Source organism: Tetrapisispora phaffii, chromosome 15 (assembly GCF_000236905.1).
Source record: "Tetrapisispora phaffii CBS 4417 chromosome 15, complete genome".
Classification (NCBI taxonomy): Eukaryota; Fungi; Ascomycota; class Saccharomycetes; order Saccharomycetales; family Saccharomycetaceae; genus Tetrapisispora; species Tetrapisispora phaffii.
The window spans coordinates 260,503-277,630 of NC_016534.1; the positions used below are offsets into that span (position 1 = coordinate 260,503).

At 32.1% G+C, this 17,128-nt stretch overlaps 7 protein-coding genes across 7 annotated transcripts; 4 read left to right on the forward strand and 3 right to left on the reverse strand.

The window, feature by feature from the left end:
- Positions 1-22: 22 nt before the first annotated feature.
- AIM22 (putative lipoate--protein ligase) lies at positions 23-1,330 on the reverse strand (the record flags this gene model as incomplete). Its single annotated transcript, XM_003688486.1, has 1 exon — positions 23-1,330. The coding sequence occupies one exon, from the start codon at positions 1,328-1,330 to the stop codon at positions 23-25; it is 1,308 nt and encodes a 435-aa protein (XP_003688534.1).
- A 360-nt stretch (positions 1,331-1,690) lies between these two features.
- POP4 (RNase P/RNase MRP complex subunit) lies at positions 1,691-2,551 on the forward strand (the record flags this gene model as incomplete). The annotated part of the gene is made up of 1 exon (XM_003688487.1): positions 1,691-2,551. The coding sequence occupies one exon, from the start codon at positions 1,691-1,693 to the stop codon at positions 2,549-2,551; it is 861 nt and encodes a 286-aa protein (XP_003688535.1).
- Positions 2,552-3,002: 451 nt separating this feature from the next.
- Positions 3,003-5,387, forward strand: RTT101 (cullin RTT101; the record flags this gene model as incomplete). The annotated part of the gene is made up of 1 exon (XM_003688488.1): positions 3,003-5,387. The coding sequence occupies one exon, from the start codon at positions 3,003-3,005 to the stop codon at positions 5,385-5,387; it is 2,385 nt and encodes a 794-aa protein (XP_003688536.1).
- A 103-nt stretch (positions 5,388-5,490) lies between these two features.
- RGD1 (GTPase-activating protein RGD1) lies at positions 5,491-8,043 on the reverse strand (the record flags this gene model as incomplete). The annotated part of the gene is made up of 1 exon (XM_003688489.1): positions 5,491-8,043. One exon carries the CDS (start codon positions 8,041-8,043, stop codon positions 5,491-5,493), a length of 2,553 nt encoding a protein of 850 aa, XP_003688537.1.
- A 1,285-nt stretch (positions 8,044-9,328) lies between these two features.
- Positions 9,329-10,024, reverse strand: TAE1 (N-terminal protein methyltransferase; the record flags this gene model as incomplete). The annotated part of the gene is made up of 1 exon (XM_003688490.1): positions 9,329-10,024. One exon carries the CDS (start codon positions 10,022-10,024, stop codon positions 9,329-9,331), a length of 696 nt encoding a protein of 231 aa, XP_003688538.1.
- A 456-nt stretch (positions 10,025-10,480) lies between these two features.
- SHM1 (glycine hydroxymethyltransferase SHM1) lies at positions 10,481-11,941 on the forward strand (the record flags this gene model as incomplete). The annotated part of the gene is made up of 1 exon (XM_003688491.1): positions 10,481-11,941. One exon carries the CDS (start codon positions 10,481-10,483, stop codon positions 11,939-11,941), a length of 1,461 nt encoding a protein of 486 aa, XP_003688539.1.
- Positions 11,942-12,553: 612 nt separating this feature from the next.
- On the forward strand, positions 12,554-16,954 carry RIF1 (DNA-binding protein RIF1; the record flags this gene model as incomplete). Its single annotated transcript, XM_003688492.1, has 1 exon — positions 12,554-16,954. One exon carries the CDS (start codon positions 12,554-12,556, stop codon positions 16,952-16,954), a length of 4,401 nt encoding a protein of 1,466 aa, XP_003688540.1.
- Between the last annotated feature and the right edge of the window lie 174 nt (positions 16,955-17,128).

The following is a 17,128-nucleotide window of genomic DNA, read 5'->3' on the forward strand; positions in this document are numbered from 1 at the left end:
AATAACTTTCCGTTCTATTATTTTAGACATCGGTTTGTAGAAGTGCCTTCGAAAGTCGAGAAAACTCTTGAAATGGCATTCCTATGAATATTGGGATTGTTGACTTGATTATTATTCCCTTCTCAACCGTTAATGTCAGTTGTGTATCAATAGTGTTTATTTGAACTTCAAACGGTGGGCCAGTTGTAGCTTTCCATTCATAACTCATTAACTTATTCATCACTTTTCTAATTTCAATATTCATAGTATCACTTTCGTCACAATACAAAACTGGTATATTACTATCTTGAAAATGGGTTTTATAGCCATCAATACATATATCTATGAATTGCTTTGTTGATGTCAAAGGTAAATTCGTTATTTCTGACCTTACACTGTTAATACTATTACAATTCCATTTCACATTAGGGAGCTCGTCTGGTTTTAGGAGTCCCTTGAATTTATCTATTCTTGAGTTGATTAGCATCGTACCATGGTGGTATGATTTACCTCTCCCAATTTTAAATGCACTCCCACTGACTTTGTAACCATCTAAAGTAATATCACCTCTCTCATTCAAATTAATATTTAATTTTGGATTTTGTTCACGTAACCACTTTACTATATTTTCATTAAAGAACTCTCTTCTAAAATCCTCTCTAGACGTCAGGAACGAATAATTTACATTTCCTAAATCATGTATTACTGCTCCACCACCTGAAAATCTTCTAAGTACCTGATATCCATTGTCATAAAGATTTTTCATAAATAACTCTTTCCAAATTGTTTGATTTTTGCCAATCACTGCACATTTATCATTAATGTAGAACATTAGCCTTTCACTATTGACAAAACTATTTCTATTATCCGATTTGGTAATGCTAGAAGCTTTTCCTGAGTTATTATATATGTAATCTTCTAATGCTAAATTAAAGTATGGGTTATTTGACAAACTTATCATAATAAAACGTCCACTGTTCTCAACTAATGTTTTCAAATCATCACCACTGATTTTTGGTACATTTTGAGATCCACATCTGGTATCATATGGAGAACAAAGTTCATTCAATTCGTCGTTCAACTCATTTATATCATCTACTAAACTATTTTCTGTCTTAACTTTATGCACATCTTTGTTATTCGAATTAGATTTTGAAAACATGCTGGTATACATGGAATTTAACTCGTTAAACTCATCGTTCAAATCAGCGGTTGCATCAATATCAAATGGAGTTATTTTACATAGCACTTTACTGCTATGCAGCCATCTCAATTTAATATTTCTTGGTGGGATAGATATTAATTGTGAACTGACAGTTCTTCTTATAATTTGACTTAGTATGCTACACATTATAATGCCAACTTACCAATATCATTAGAATATTTTAGCAGAATAAGGAATATAACCAGTTTGGTGCTTACAGATAGATATTGAACTTGTAATCGTTATTTCCTTAAATCTTTCTTCCTTCGAAATATATGGTCAGATCTTGTTTTAATGCTCATCGCATTTTTCAATTTATATACAAAAAGTAGTTTGATTAAAAACAATATGATTTAATGTTCATTAGATAGCTTTCTTCAAGAAAGAAATAATGTAGTTAAGAAAGGGATGCTACATCAATACTTAATGGTGTCAAGTTGAAGAAGCTAACACATTTTATTTCAAGTTTTAAATTTAATTTGAAGAGCTGACAAATTGCAGTGCAACATGGATAGGGCACAAACTTTTGTAAAGGAATGTTTACTTTCGAGAAACTTTGATAATCCAAATAAACCTATCGAAGAGGGTAGATTGCAAGAAACATTATTACTTCTTCCAACAGATGGTGGTATAACATCCAATTTGAAAAAGAATAAGAGTAAACAAAAATTAACCATTGAGAATATACATACACATGCGAGCAAAGACCATGGTGAATATAAGCAAGATAATTATAGAACAATTAAGAAAAATGCCAGAGTCGAGTTACATGATTATATCAAGAGATGTAGAAAAGCTGTAGTTAATGCCAAAAGAAGTATTAGTGCATATGAACATGATAATAAGAAACGTTTAGAGGGCAAAGAAATGGTCAAAGAATATTTGCAAAATAATGAAGCACACATATGGGAAGCACTTCCTAAATATGACACTTTTTTACCGATGTACGAAGAGCTATGGTTAAGTTATATCAAAGATCTATTGAATATTAACTTTGATATGGAAACTTCTGAAAAGGTTAACGTAAATGGTTCATCTGCGTTATTAAAACTTTCAATGGCCGATTACAATGGTGCTTCACTAAAAGTAATACGGAGTAGGAATGCAAATATGATTGGGATTGAAGGAATTATAGTCTGGGATGGACAACAATCATTCATAATGATATGTAAAGGTACCGAAGTCGACGAGCTGAAGATCATCCCAAAGAAGGGGACTGCTTTTGCGTTTGAGATTCCACTGACCAAAGACACAGCATTACAATATACCATCATAGGGGATAGATTAAACTACAGAAGTTATGATCGTGCTGGCAGAAAATTTAAAAGTCGTAGATGTGATGATCTACTCTATTTAATTAACAAATAGTGATCTAAGTCTGTTTCTCAATGAACTTTGTGTTATTTTAAAGTAATAACATTATTTATTATATATCGGAAACCCAAGCATAACTAATATTATGTAAAACATACTGATATGCATTCATCAACATATATCGGCTATACATTGACTTATACACATTAGAATAAAATATCATCTCTTTACCATTTCATCTTATAACCTGTCATCACACTAATTAAGATTTTTCAGTATTCAACTCATCGCGAATGCTTAAAGTAATCTGATAAAATCGATATTGAAAGTAATAAAGGTAATATAAAGGTAAAATAAAAATAATTATCTATTTAATAATGGTTGAATCAGAAGCTTGTTTCCTCACTTAAAAATAATCTGGTTGCGATCATAATTCTGCTTCTTTTGGGATACCAAGCTTTTAAGTGGACTGATATTCCCATTTTAGGGTGATAATCTATAAACAATGCAATCAGAGGATATATTAGTTGATCTAGAACAAATTGACACTTCTGGTTCATCAAATGCTTCCAATTTAACTCCACTATATGGTAAAAACCATATTTATGAAAATGAATTGACTAAATTGAAAAATATCTTGAGGAGCAGTGAACACACTATGTCACCAAATACAATCAGCTCATTGTTATATCGATTATGCTCTTTCAAATTATATGAACCTTTAGTTATTCAAATAGAGAAAGAGAAAGAGAACGAAGGTGAAGATTTATCAGAATCAAAGAGGTTGAAAAAACTTCGATTGGTTAAACAACATTCTGTTATCCAGACCGTTTGGACCACTGTTGTGAATGAACTCAAACACTATTCTAGTACTATAACATCATCTTTAGATAATATGCGTAATACAATTGATGATGAAAACTTGGATTCTGTATATCATAATATCATTCAAATTTTTAAAATGCTTATGGATTATTACGAAAATGTTAAGGACATCATCAAGTTTTTTCATTTCAATTATCCTACGGTAATACAAGATGAGTTTCCTTTACAACTCGATGAATTGGAATATTACCAAAATATTGCATTGGCTCCATTATTTCTAGAACATGGAGATAAAGTTAGAACAGGGTTTACAAAATGGTTTCTGTCAGCAAATTCAGCTGCTAACTTCCAGTATTCAAAATTACAACTAGAATTTATGAAATATCTTTACCGCAGTAATCCAATATTACAAGGTGAACCTTTTACTGAATGCCTTAATACATGCATATTGTCATTTGCTAATGAAATAATTAATGATATACAAAATAATCAAGATGACTCAACCAATGGTCTAAATATAATAATAACAGGACTTAAAAAGCTAGTGCTGATATGTTGGCCACTTGGGAAAGATATTATCCCAATAGTGACTGAGTTTTATATTGAAAATACTTTATTAAAAGAATACACAGCTGCAAGCATTATCAGAAGATGTGTAGAAAACTGTGATATCAAAGATTCTGGAGATCAAATAATTTATAAGACTATTTTGGAATGCTTTCTTGACAGAGATTTAGAAGATTTGTTAAAAGATGAAATAAGTTATGCGTTTGAAGATAGTTTGAAATATATTTTTGAATCAGTTAAAAACTACTCGTCAATTAAGTATTTCATAATGGCAGTTAAATATATTAATTTCATTAGTAATTCAACTATAGAAACCGAAAAGGTAAAATTTAGTAGCTTTTCGAGAATAATCAGAGAAAGTATATTCAACTTCTTAGGTGGTGACATAAAAGTTGTTGAAAAATATCAAAAATTAATCTCTTTGAGGATGAAAGGTTTAAGCACTACACATTTTCAATTAGCTTCAGAAGATATGGATACATTATTATGTAAAATACCATATTTTTTGCAATTTGATAAATCATTTTTATTGGATCACTCAAATTACTTATTTAGAAGAATTGTTATGAGTGGTCCACGAACACTAAATGATCTATCACAGAATTCTTTTGAGCACAATTTATTGAAAACCTACGATGAAATTTATCAACATAATGATGATGCCACTGGATTCTTGAACTTTTCATTGGATATGAGAGGAGCATGTTCGATGGCGAACGAATATATGAATTTGCATGGTGAAGAAATTGATTTGGCATTGGTACCAATGGTTTTCGCTAAAAAATCAGTACCTAAAATCTTTCAGAATACCAATATTGATCAGGATATAATAATACCTGACCGTTTTAAAGAGAGCTGGAATACTTTTTCGTCATTCTACAAAGCAAAAGATAAAAATGAATACAAAACTTTACACCAAATGTATTCTTTACATCATTGTGAGGTGGAAACATTTTACAAACTACCAAATGGTGAGAATTTAACATTTCAGTTGACATTATATCAAACTTTAATTCTCGAAAAATTCAATGAGCTTGATGAATTGACTGTAAATCATATCCGAATTACTTTAAATATGACAGTTGACACAGTTTTAATAATATTGCAGTCTTTTTTAAACATTCACCTAATAAAAGCATCTGATAAAGACACATATATTCTTAATAATAATTATTCTCCTGATTTAAAGAAGGTCAAAAACAGTAGATTACGCATTCAATTACCTAAAACAACTTCATCAATTAATCAAAAGGATACACATAAGTTGAAGACTTTAAAAAATAGAGAAGGAAATCTTTCATTATGGAAACTTGAGTTGATAAAAGCTGCAATAGTAAGAACTGTAAAAACTCATCCTGACAGGCTTCAATTTGATGAGTTAATTGATATTGTTAACAAACAAGTACATGACTATAGTGTTGGTGAATTTAAAGATGCTTTATATAAAACAGTACTAGATGGAGCTATCAGACAAGAAGAGCATTATTATATTTATTAATAAAAATAATTTATTACTTTAATAACTGAAGAACGATAAATAAATGAGGTGGTCTCAAGCCCAAATTATATACTCTGATAAATGGTTATAAATTTATATTGTTTTAATTAGTTTCAAAAGCTTGATCTGCAGTGTCAAATAAAATTTTGATCAATTTATAGTGATAATCGAAATCGTTTATATCAGTTTCATTTTTCGGCAAAATTAATGGACCCCATATGATTGATATGGCTTTTAGGTTCATATTATTTTTATTTTCATTCTTTACAACATTTTTCAAATGAAATAGTAATGATCTTAAAGTCCAGTATTGGGCATCATCAAAATTATAGATGATTCCATGCATGTAATCTATTTGCGTTTTCTTATTGTCTATAGATAAGCAAACATTTAGTCCTTCTATTGCATCAGGAGTTATCAATGGTTCTGATAATTTAGCAAAGAAAGTTTTTAGTAATGTGGCGATCAAATAGATATCTGTATCGGTATGATTTGGAGGCGGAATTAAAGACGTTATCTTGTCAGGTGAAGTATTAATCTCGGCCATAAGCAATTCTAAATTATCTGTTTCCCGAAAGTCTCTGTATATTCCTTCTAATTCCAAACCATATTTTTCAATAACATGTATACATTGACGTACTATTGTTGGAACAGTTCCTTGTTCTAAGTTGAATAGATCACTTAAAGATGTGCCAAATATCGGAAGGGTATTAGAGTTTGCATCCTTGTAGCTATTATAAATATTACCAGTGGTATCTGCAATAGACGAGATGCCAGAGACTGTATCCTCCTTGTCAATTAATTGATCGCCATTGTTCTTTGTAGTCTCCTCTAACACATTGGACTCTTCTTGGAATTTTTCAGTGTGTGCTGGAGAGCTAATCTTATCAGTGTTCAAGGATTCAGTTTCCTTATTAGATGGTAAATCATTTTCTGGTTCATTTGCTTCTTCTGATTTATCACTCTTTTCTGGCGAGACTTCCATATCTGCATCTGACACTTTGTTATCATCAGAAGTACTTTCTTTATCATTAATTCCCTCATTATGATCTGTATTTTCACTAGCAGTATCATTTTTTGCTTCATTGTCATATATAATATTGTCTGTTTTGTTAGTATTAGTGGCTACCTTTATAGATGGAGATGGTCTTACACGGGAATAAATTGACACATTATCAGAATCTATAGTCTTTAAACTTGGTATTCTGACAGCCGTTGTGTTTCTTGACTTACCTGGATCTAATGTTGGAAAATCTTGTGAATTATTATTCGATGTATTTGATGCCACCACTTCATTTGGTGTTTTTGGTAATTGTTTTGCAGATATCTTATGAAGATTTTTTGATTTTGGTAGAGGAACAGAGACATCAACTGGAACAGAAGGAACTTTTGCTGGAGTCTCAAATATACTGTTTGAATTCAAACTCATCATACTCGGTTGTGTAGAAAGAGCAAATGGTGACTCATTGTGAGTAGATATTAAACCTTTTGGGATCGAATTTCTAGATGGGTCTACTACAAAAGATAATGATGCACTATTGTTGTGCTTAACAGATGATGCTGAATTTGATCTTGATCTACTGTTAGCTGGGTTCAACTTAGCATTACTCACCGATTTTTTCAATTTCTTTTCATAACTCTGCATTATTGGATGCTTTGAGTATATTAATGGGACAAGATCGTTATTAACATAATTATTTGAATAAATCTTGCTTTCAATTATTTTATACAAAAAATTTACCAGGTTAGTCTTCGGTTTTATATTTTCAGAACAAGTTTTTAAAGACATAAATTTTTTATTATCAATTGGTGAAATAATTAATCCCATATTCACTATTAATTTTTCATTTAGGAGTGCCATTTTAGTTAAAGTCGCAGTCATCACATTCTCAAACTCTAGAATAATACTAATTAAATTATTAACAATATCAGGTCTTTCTATTTCAATCAAATTACTTCTTAAATTTGTCGAGTATTTAACTTTCTCCTTATAATCATTGTCAGCATTTTCTATCTTCTTCAGAAGCTCTGCTTCATGCTCTTTCGGAGTTTTAGAACCCCTGATCGATAATTTCATTTTCAATGGGTCATTATCCAAATGCCCATTGCTCTTACTTATCTTAAATCTTTCATAATCTAAACATAAAGAAACGTATGTTCTCTTTGATTTTTCGGAGACTGTAACTGCTTCATTAATATTCTTCTCTAACACTTTGATCTTATCTTTAAAGAATTTTCTATATTTCATCATTACCGAAAGTAAATTCGATAATTCAACAAACACGTTATTTAATTCATTTATGTAATTTTCTCTTACTCTGATAATGTAGTTATCAAATTTGAAAAACTCTAAAATTGAGTTGGTTAACTTGCTTTTACCGTTTGTACTTGTTGAAATACCGTTGCAATCGCTTTGAATATGTTTATACTCTTTTACCAGATCATTCAGATAACTCTTCTCTGCATTAATTTTTCTTCTGATGCACTTGATCAAGAACTCACAATTAATAATAGAATTCTTGAAAAAGGAAAGTAGTACGTTCACAGAAACATCAGAGTTCAGGAATATCTTGAGCTGATTGTCCTGAAACATTTCATCATCATTGAAATCTAATGATGCGATTTTGTTGGTCTTTGTATCTAGCAGATCGGCCATAGTTGTCTTTTCGCGCACCTTTATATGTTCTTTCAATTGGCATCCGCGAGAGTCTGCAACGTAGGTGTAGTATACTGTAGCTCTGTGCCTTGAGCACTCTAGCGTTTAGCAAACTGATCAAAATATCATCATATCTAATAATTAGACGTCACTGGTAAAGTTACATTTATATATATATGAATGGGAAAAGTAACAGCGGTTATTTTGCATTTGGATTTTCGATTAAATTCGCGTTCCGCGGAGATTTCCGGAATCCTCCGCAAACGACGATGTAGCCGGGTGACACGCTGGCGCGGCGACTCCGACGTGGACGACGACGGCGTGTCACAAATGGATGGGCCACACGTCCCAGAATATGTGTCATATTATAGAGTTTCATGCCAAAGGACTGTGATGGAGGGATACCACCGGCCAGTGTAAACGCAAGTGACTCTAAAAAGAAGCTGCAAAACATCAGAAAGTCGCGACTTTCAACGAAAAGTTAGAGTGTCGACATTCAGAGAAGCTAGTCCTGCATGAAGCTCCAAGCCATCAGTAATATTATCACTGCAAAAAAGCTTTGCATCATTGCGGAGAGCCGAAATAACTAGACGATCAGCAGGTAAGTTTATCGATACCTCATTCGTTGTTTCACGCCATTGCATATTGGTAGATATGTTCATGCAATGGAAAACCAACCAGACTATAACCAACGACCAACACACCACCTTGACCAACGCTGCCAACAGACATTGACAACGTGGACCCCCAGTCACTGGAGAGCAATGCTTGGTTCTTCACAATTGCCAACCCTAAGCTCACACGGCGTGTCCGCGCCGTTACCCGACGTGGATTTTACCCTCCCGACCACAAAAACGAAATTTTTCGAAAACATAAAAAAGTAAAAATATTTTTGTATATAAGGAGATAGAGAAAGATATCTTGAACATCTTCAATTGTTCCTCTAGTTGTAAGTATTAGTGTGCTGGGTGGTTTGCTTGTATCTGTTGTCTACATGCCAAGACAGCAACTGCTAAGTAAGTGTTCAGCTGCAGTTGTAAAGTGTTATCGTGGGCTACAACAGCTGTTGTGACTCTCTATATCTGTACATGCATATAAATATATATATCATATCATATTTTTAACAAGATGATAAAAAGGAAGTTGTGCATAGTTCAACTGATATCTACTAGTACATGAAGATAAAAAATTTTCCATCAGAAATTAGTCTTTCGCTCCTATCTGACTTTTCTAATGTGATATATTTATTTATTTATTTTCCTGTCTATATATATATATCATTAAACTACTCTTCCATTGGCTTCAATGCATACATTCTGACTGGGTACAACTCTTTTGGTAATCCTCTTTGCAAGTCAGATGCTATTAACTTCAGTCCGCTTTGTTCAAAGATCTCCTTGAATTTCTTATCACTTCTAGTCACGGAACTGTCAGTTGAATCAAATTCATCGGTATACTCGATGTTATTGGTATTGTTCTCTTTGACAATAATTGTACCGTTAGGTTGGAGACCTTCTTTGCATCTTTTAAAAAATTGAACTAATTCAGCGTCGGGTAGATGGCCCACACACCATTGACACCAGATTAACCAATATCTGCCAGTTTCTGGTGTAAAATCTTGCATACCAATGTCAAATATGTTCTTGACTTTCCCACTAGCAATCTCTTCGTCCAGCTCCACTCTCATTTGTGCAACAAACGGCTTGACAGGTTCAAGTAAATCAATTTCATCACAATGTTTGTGTAAAAGAGTCTTCGTGATTCTACCGATACCAGCTCCAACGTCAATGGCAACTCTAGAATGACCAGGGCTCACAACCATACGGCTCTTGAGTTTGCGCAAGAAATGGTTGGATCCTAGCACATCCATGGTTGGTACAATGGTCTCTTCACCGTAACCTCCTAGAACACCATCGACTGTTGCTGGTGTATCAGTCCAGTACTTGATGGCATCATCGTAATTGATTTCTTTATCAGCCATCCTTCAGGATTACTATGCTCGCTAAAATTACTTCAAATTGTTGATTTTAGCAAACAAGGAACCCTATACGGAAGTACATTAATACAGTTTCGGTGACCTAGACGTTTATTTTAACAGCACTGTTAACGTCTCATCTCTTCTCATCTCATCGATTCGTTTCTAGTTTCAATTGCTTCACAACTTTTTTCAATTTTCATGTCCCAGTTAAGATACGATCGTCTGCTTGAAGAAAAGGTGAGATAAAGAGAAAAAGAAGTCAAACTTTCACAGACATTGGAATGCAAAAAGAAGTAAAAAGCAGGGATGATAATCGAATTGTTTGAAAACCATATAAAGCCAGTTTCATTACAATCTCGATGAGTTAAAGTAAGACTATATTTTTAAAGTTTTATTGTAAGTTATTTACTTCCAATCGTCACCTTGAAAAAAGACTATCCCTCCCTCATCGACGTTCAGATGTTAAAATTACCAGCCAGGAATATACGTTGTTACGCTACAAAAGCTAATAATGCTTACCAGCAGGCACTGTTATCGAAGCATGTGGATCAGACCGACCCTGAGATGTATGCAATTCTACAAGCTGAAAGGAAAAGACAAAAACACTCAATTACACTGATTCCATCTGAAAATTTTACTTCTAAATCTGTTATGGACTTATTGGGGTCTGAGATGCAAAATAAATATTCAGAGGGTTATCCAAATGAAAGATACTATGGTGGAAACCAATTCATTGACAAAGCAGAATCCTTATGTCAAAAGAGGGCATTGGATTTATATCAATTAGATCCTGAAAAATGGGGTGTCAATGTTCAACCTTTAAGTGGTGCTCCTGCTAATTTGTACACATATTCAGCCATTATGAATATTGGTGACAGATTAATGGGTTTAGATTTGCCACACGGTGGTCACCTTTCTCATGGTTACCAATTACCTTCTGGTACAAAAATTTCGTTTGTGTCTAAATATTTTCAAACAATGCCATATCACATTGACCCTTCAACTGGTTTAATTGATTACGAGGAATTAAGTATGACTTCCAAGTTATTTAGACCAAAAATTATTATTGCTGGGACATCAGCTTATTCTAGAATTTTGGACTATAAAAGATTCCGTGAAATTACCAATGCTTGTAATGCCTACCTTGTTAGTGATATGGCTCATATTTCAGGTTTGGTTGCTGCTGGTGTTACTGATTCCCCATTCGAGCACTCTGATATCGTCACTACTACTACCCACAAGTCTTTAAGAGGCCCTCGTGGTGCAATGATTTTTTATAGAAAAAATCTCAGAAAGGTAACGAAACAAGGTAAAGAAATTCATTATGACTTAGATAAGAAGATAAACTTTTCAGTTTTTCCTGGTCATCAAGGCGGGCCACATAACCATACAATTTCAGCCCTGGCAGTTGCATTGGGTCAAGCTGCTAAACCAGAGTTCAAACAATACCAACAAAACGTTGTTGCTAACGCTAAAGCATTTTCAGATGAGTTGATCAAGAGAGGTTTTAATCTTGTGTCTGGTGGTACTGATAACCACTTGATATTGATCAATTTATCTAATCTTGGAATTGATGGTGCACGCCTTGAAACAATCCTAGAAAGTATCAATATTGCTGCCAATAAAAATACCATTGCAGGTGACAAGTCTGCTCTATTCCCATCTGGTTTGAGAGTTGGTACCCCTGCAATGACTACAAGAGGCTTTGATAAGTCTGATTTTGCTAAGGTTGCTGAATACATATACAAAGCTGTTAAGTTAGCTATTTCATTAAAGTCACAAGAATCCGCTACTGCCACTACTGCCAGAGCCAGACTAATTGATTTTAAAAAATTATGCAAGGAAAGTACGGCAGTGAAACAATTAGCTGATGAAGTTTACACTTGGGTTGGTCAATACCCAATTCCAGGTGAATTGTAAATACATAAAAAATCAACCGTCAATTCTTTACACATGACTAAATACAAATATATGCTAATATTACATATTATTTTTGCACTTTTTTGTTTTACTTGTTTCTGTACAATACCATAACTGCAAAGTTTATATCTTAAAAAATACGTACGTCTGTACACCCATATATGAATGCATCATTACCAGACACAAACTGACAATTATTGATAGCAAAACTAATTGATTTCTATACCGTTGCCTTATACCTTACTTCATCAAAAGTTGGTGATTTCGCTAAAATATAGTCGTTCCTCATCGAACGCGTCAACTTATATTATTTAAACAATTAACATAGAGACCCATAGAACGCCATTGGATATTTGCTAATAAATGATTTAATAAATTAATCATAATATCTTCATATAAAAATTTATTTTATTCTTTATTATAAGATTTGATATAAGATATACCAAACCTTCAATAAAGTAAGGTATTAAAGTAGCAAAGAAAATTGAAATAATATACTTTACTAATCTGGTGCAAGAGAAGGCACGCATCGATTTTGCATATAATAATTGGATAATTATTACTACTGGTCTAGTCATCCTTCCAATATATCAATAACTCAGACTATTTAAAATGATAGAGGGCTCTCCAATAGCAAACACGGTCACGAAGTCAAAGGCCCTTGATCTTCTGGAAAGACAATTGACTGATAGGGCCAAAAGAAATTCACCTCTACAGCACCAAAGGACAAAGAGTATATCACCTATTAAAAGATTTAATTATGGGAATGATGATTCGATGGCAATGAAATCTCCAACCGCTAAAAAGAGAAAAGTAAACAATAACAATGAGTCTCTTGTTCTTGTAGATCCAATATCAAACAAAGAAGATATAATGCAAACCAAGTTAGAATTACAGAAAGTAGAATTGATGCAACCAGTACTGTATAAAATAAAACCAGCAGTAGATATTGTTGAGTCGTCTAAAAATAAGAGTGTCGCCTTTTCAGATCAAATAGAACTGTCTCCTTCCAACTTTAATATAAATTCTTCACCAAAACTCCTGGGTTCCGCATCGAAGCCTTCTAAATCTATTCTAAGGAACTCGCAAACAGAAAATGATCAAACAATTAATAAACTAAATTTTACAAACAATACAGAACTCAATTTTACCTTATATAAGTTGTCGAATAACCCATTCGATCTAAAATTTTGGGTGAAAGGTGAAATTCATAGTTTAAGAAACATAAATGATATTCAGGAATATAAAGATATAATCGATGGTGGAATACATATATTAAAAGGTACTGATGACATAAATAAGGCTCGCAAGTTTGAGATATATGCAACGTTTAACAATATAATACCCATCGTTACTTCGAAAACTATGAATGATATCATAGATCACAAAATAGACTATCTCTTAAAATCATTAAGCATACTGTTAGATCTGGCAATAGAAGATATAAAAATTGTACAAACATCCCTCTTAAGTAGCAGTGATAAGAAAAATCCTTTTATTACGAGACTTTATGTCCAAATGGTCAGATTTTTAGGGAATATTGCATCCAATTTCCGTATTGTTAAATGGTTAGATGAAAATCCAGCATCTTTGAAAACATTAAAGGACTTTTACCAATTATCACTTGCAGTATTAACTCATGAAAATTCAAATAAACTTATAATTACTGCTCAGATTACATTTCTTAAAGACGAAAAATTCAGTTCTTACTATCTTGATAAGAATGAAATTAATGCAGTTATAGATGCTATTATCCACATTAAGGAAATCCCAAGCACCAACTTAACGTGTGAAAAGTTACTATTAATTAAACAATTAATATCAAAACACCCAACCTTAATGATATCGAATTCATTGAAATGGCTTCCACAGGAAGTTATATATAGGATTCTAGTGGAAAAGGAACCATATACATTAAAAGTTCTTTCGACAACTATATCTGTTCTATTAGATCTGTTAAAGAGATGTATGGACAATCCAAAGGGTCACAATGAAGTCTACGAATGCGTTAATGTACAACCAGTGAAAAAGTGTTTACCAAAACAATATTTTGATCAATTACAAACAGTGTATCCAACTCTAACTGATACTTCTACTATTGGTGAATTGTTACAAGAATATACCCTATATCTAATTGAAGTAGAAGGTGAATTTAAACTGGCAATGGATTTATGGTTATCCATGGTCGCATTACTGTATAATAACCCTACAAAATTACCATTACTGCTGCTTTCTGAAAAAGATTCTAAATGGTTACATATTAATAAAGATGTCATTAAATCCACCCATGAAGGTCGACTACATGCTATCAAATCTTGGCGAGTCGTAACTTACATTGCCTTTACCAATTTCAAAAAAATTACCGATGTAAATAAACCTGTAATGCTAAGATTATTGCGGATGCCCCTTATGCATATAACCGGGTCAAATTGTAATGCCACTTCAGAAACTGGTTTTCTTTATCATCTAACAGGTATTATATTTACCTTTTGCAGTGTTTCGAAATCCTTAAGTAACAGAGATTTTGATTTAATCTGGACTGACCTCATCAAACCTATTTATGATAGCATATATTCACAAAATTTCACCTCGTCATTTATTGAATATAGTTCTGCATTATTACAAAATGCTTTCGATATTAACAAAAGGGAAAAAATAGGATATAGAGATGTTCATCCAGTAAAAGTTATAGCATCTATAGGAGTAAGTCCTAATAATATTGCACCTTTATCCTTAGGGCATATTAAAGCATCATTTGTTGAAATTACTGATCTTCTGATAAATATTACTATAAATAATCCATTTGATTATGAAAACAATTTGCAAACACTCAATAACATTTTAAAGAACATACCTGAAAGATTTTATAGCCAATACGATATGTTAAATAAATATAAAAGTGTATTGAAGGTTATTATAGAAGGAAATAAATTAAAAAAATGTACGTTAGTTATTGAATCATATCTGATTCAACTAATATTATCATTCAAAAAATTGTTATTTTTAGACAAACCAGAAATTTTAATTGACATCTTATCAATAGTGACTGAAAAATTTCAAAATTCTCCTGAATTGGTTATGAATATTACAAAAGCCTTATTTAAAGATCGAAAAAGTAGTATATCAGAATATACAGTGGCAAAAATAATTCTGTCTTTAAATGATGAAATATCTACTCTTTACATAACAAACTGGATAGGCTCCACCTTAATACCAAAAAATATAAATCAAATCGATTTTGTATCGATTTTACAAATACTAAACAAGGTTGCTACTAAGCCGGTCATTTCCAATGTTTTAGATCTATGTGGGAGAATGGAAATGCCACCAGATTTATCTGCTGTTATTGACTTTAGCCATTGGTCTGAAGATTGTGTTGAATATTTTATTAAAATATACACTTCCAAATTTCCTGAAAATACGGTGACTTTATTAATGCCGACTATCCTTAATTACATTGCAACTAATGAAGCTTTTTTTGGTAACTTAGTCAGACATCTTTATGATAATAATTCCTATCAATTAATTAAAGACATTCTAGAGAAAAATCCATCTTATGTTGTTCATTTAGAGAATATTATCTCTGCTGATACAAAAAATTTGTTAACACCTATGAATTTTAATTATTACGTTATTAATCTAACCAATTATTCATCCAGTTTATCACAATATTTGATCAGATGTATTTTTGACTCAAATGCTCCAAGGCAGAACAAGGCTGCTTTCGTGGAATATATACTACCTTCATCGCAAACCAAAAGCTTGGATGATCAGAAAAATATTGCAATTGTAACATTATTCAATTATTATTGCGAAAACAAAAATTGGGAGAAATTAAATGACTTACTACTGCTGATTTTGGAGAGGAAACATATTAATTTATTATCTGTAACATTAAATTCTCAACTTAAAGGATGTATGGAATATTTAACACCGATGACTTTAGTAACCATTGCTATTAAATGCCAAATAATGAAGAAGGAAATTTTTGAAATTATTAAATCTTCATTCGAGAATAAAGAGTACAGTTTTAATTGTGATTTGATTTTTAATCTTTTGAAGGAAAAAAAGTATCAACTATTCACTTCAATTATTGATGAATTTTGTAAATTTTTAACAGTTAAGCAACTTAGTCGTTCAACTGAAGAACAGGATGCGGCTATATCACTTTTTAACAGCTTTTTGGATTTATTGCTCAGACAAGGAATGAAAAAAGTAGATGCCTGTATTAATTCCTTACTAATACATATGGATAGAAATAAAAATGATCACTACATCAAAATATCAAAAAGTATATTAACAAATCCTTTATTCATGTCTAGGAGATTAAGAAACACGAAGTGTCATAAAATATTATCTGCCAAACTAGAATTCTGGTTTGACCCAACTGCTGGCACAATAGTAGAGTCGATATCGACTATTTCAGAAAAAATACCAAATATTCCATTAGTAAGCTTTAAACTTAACACTGCAAAGAACACTAGTTCTGTAGTTAATGGGATAACTGACTTACACAATGCGAAACTATTGCATTCCGATAGGTTTGAAGAAGAATCTACCCAACGTGAGTTCTCACCTATCAAATTGAATTTTGATAATAGTAAGGTAAATAATTCTAGAACAGAATTCGTAACTAGTACACAAAGTATTTCATACAATGAAGTTCAAGTTCAGGCTACCCAAGATCAACGTAATACGATAGAGAGCACGCAAATTCCAGTATTTTCATCCATAATTGAAAATCCAACTAGTAAAAGAATAAGTTCACAAATTAAAAAATCTGATATCTCAAACAATGATATCGATGGTGACAGTGAACTTCCAGAAGTTGACGATGCCGATATTTCGATTATAGAGACAATAAAGTTCCCAATATTTAATTCCAAAAGAAATATTAGAAACCCATCCAATATGAGTTCAGATGTGTTGCTTTCTGAAGATTATACTGAAAGACCTCAAAAAAAAGAATTACAAAGTTCAGAAAAGAAAAACTTATTAATAGTAAGGTATTGAGTCTCTGTAAGTTGTTAGGTTCGTTTACCGACGAAGATATATTGCAAATGACTCAGGAAGATAAAGAGAAGTTGTATCATCAATTTAACAAATTTGCTGACTTGACAGCCAAAAACGAACATTTTTTTAAATGATGAAACTATTTCAAGTATAGTTATATCTATATACGTATGT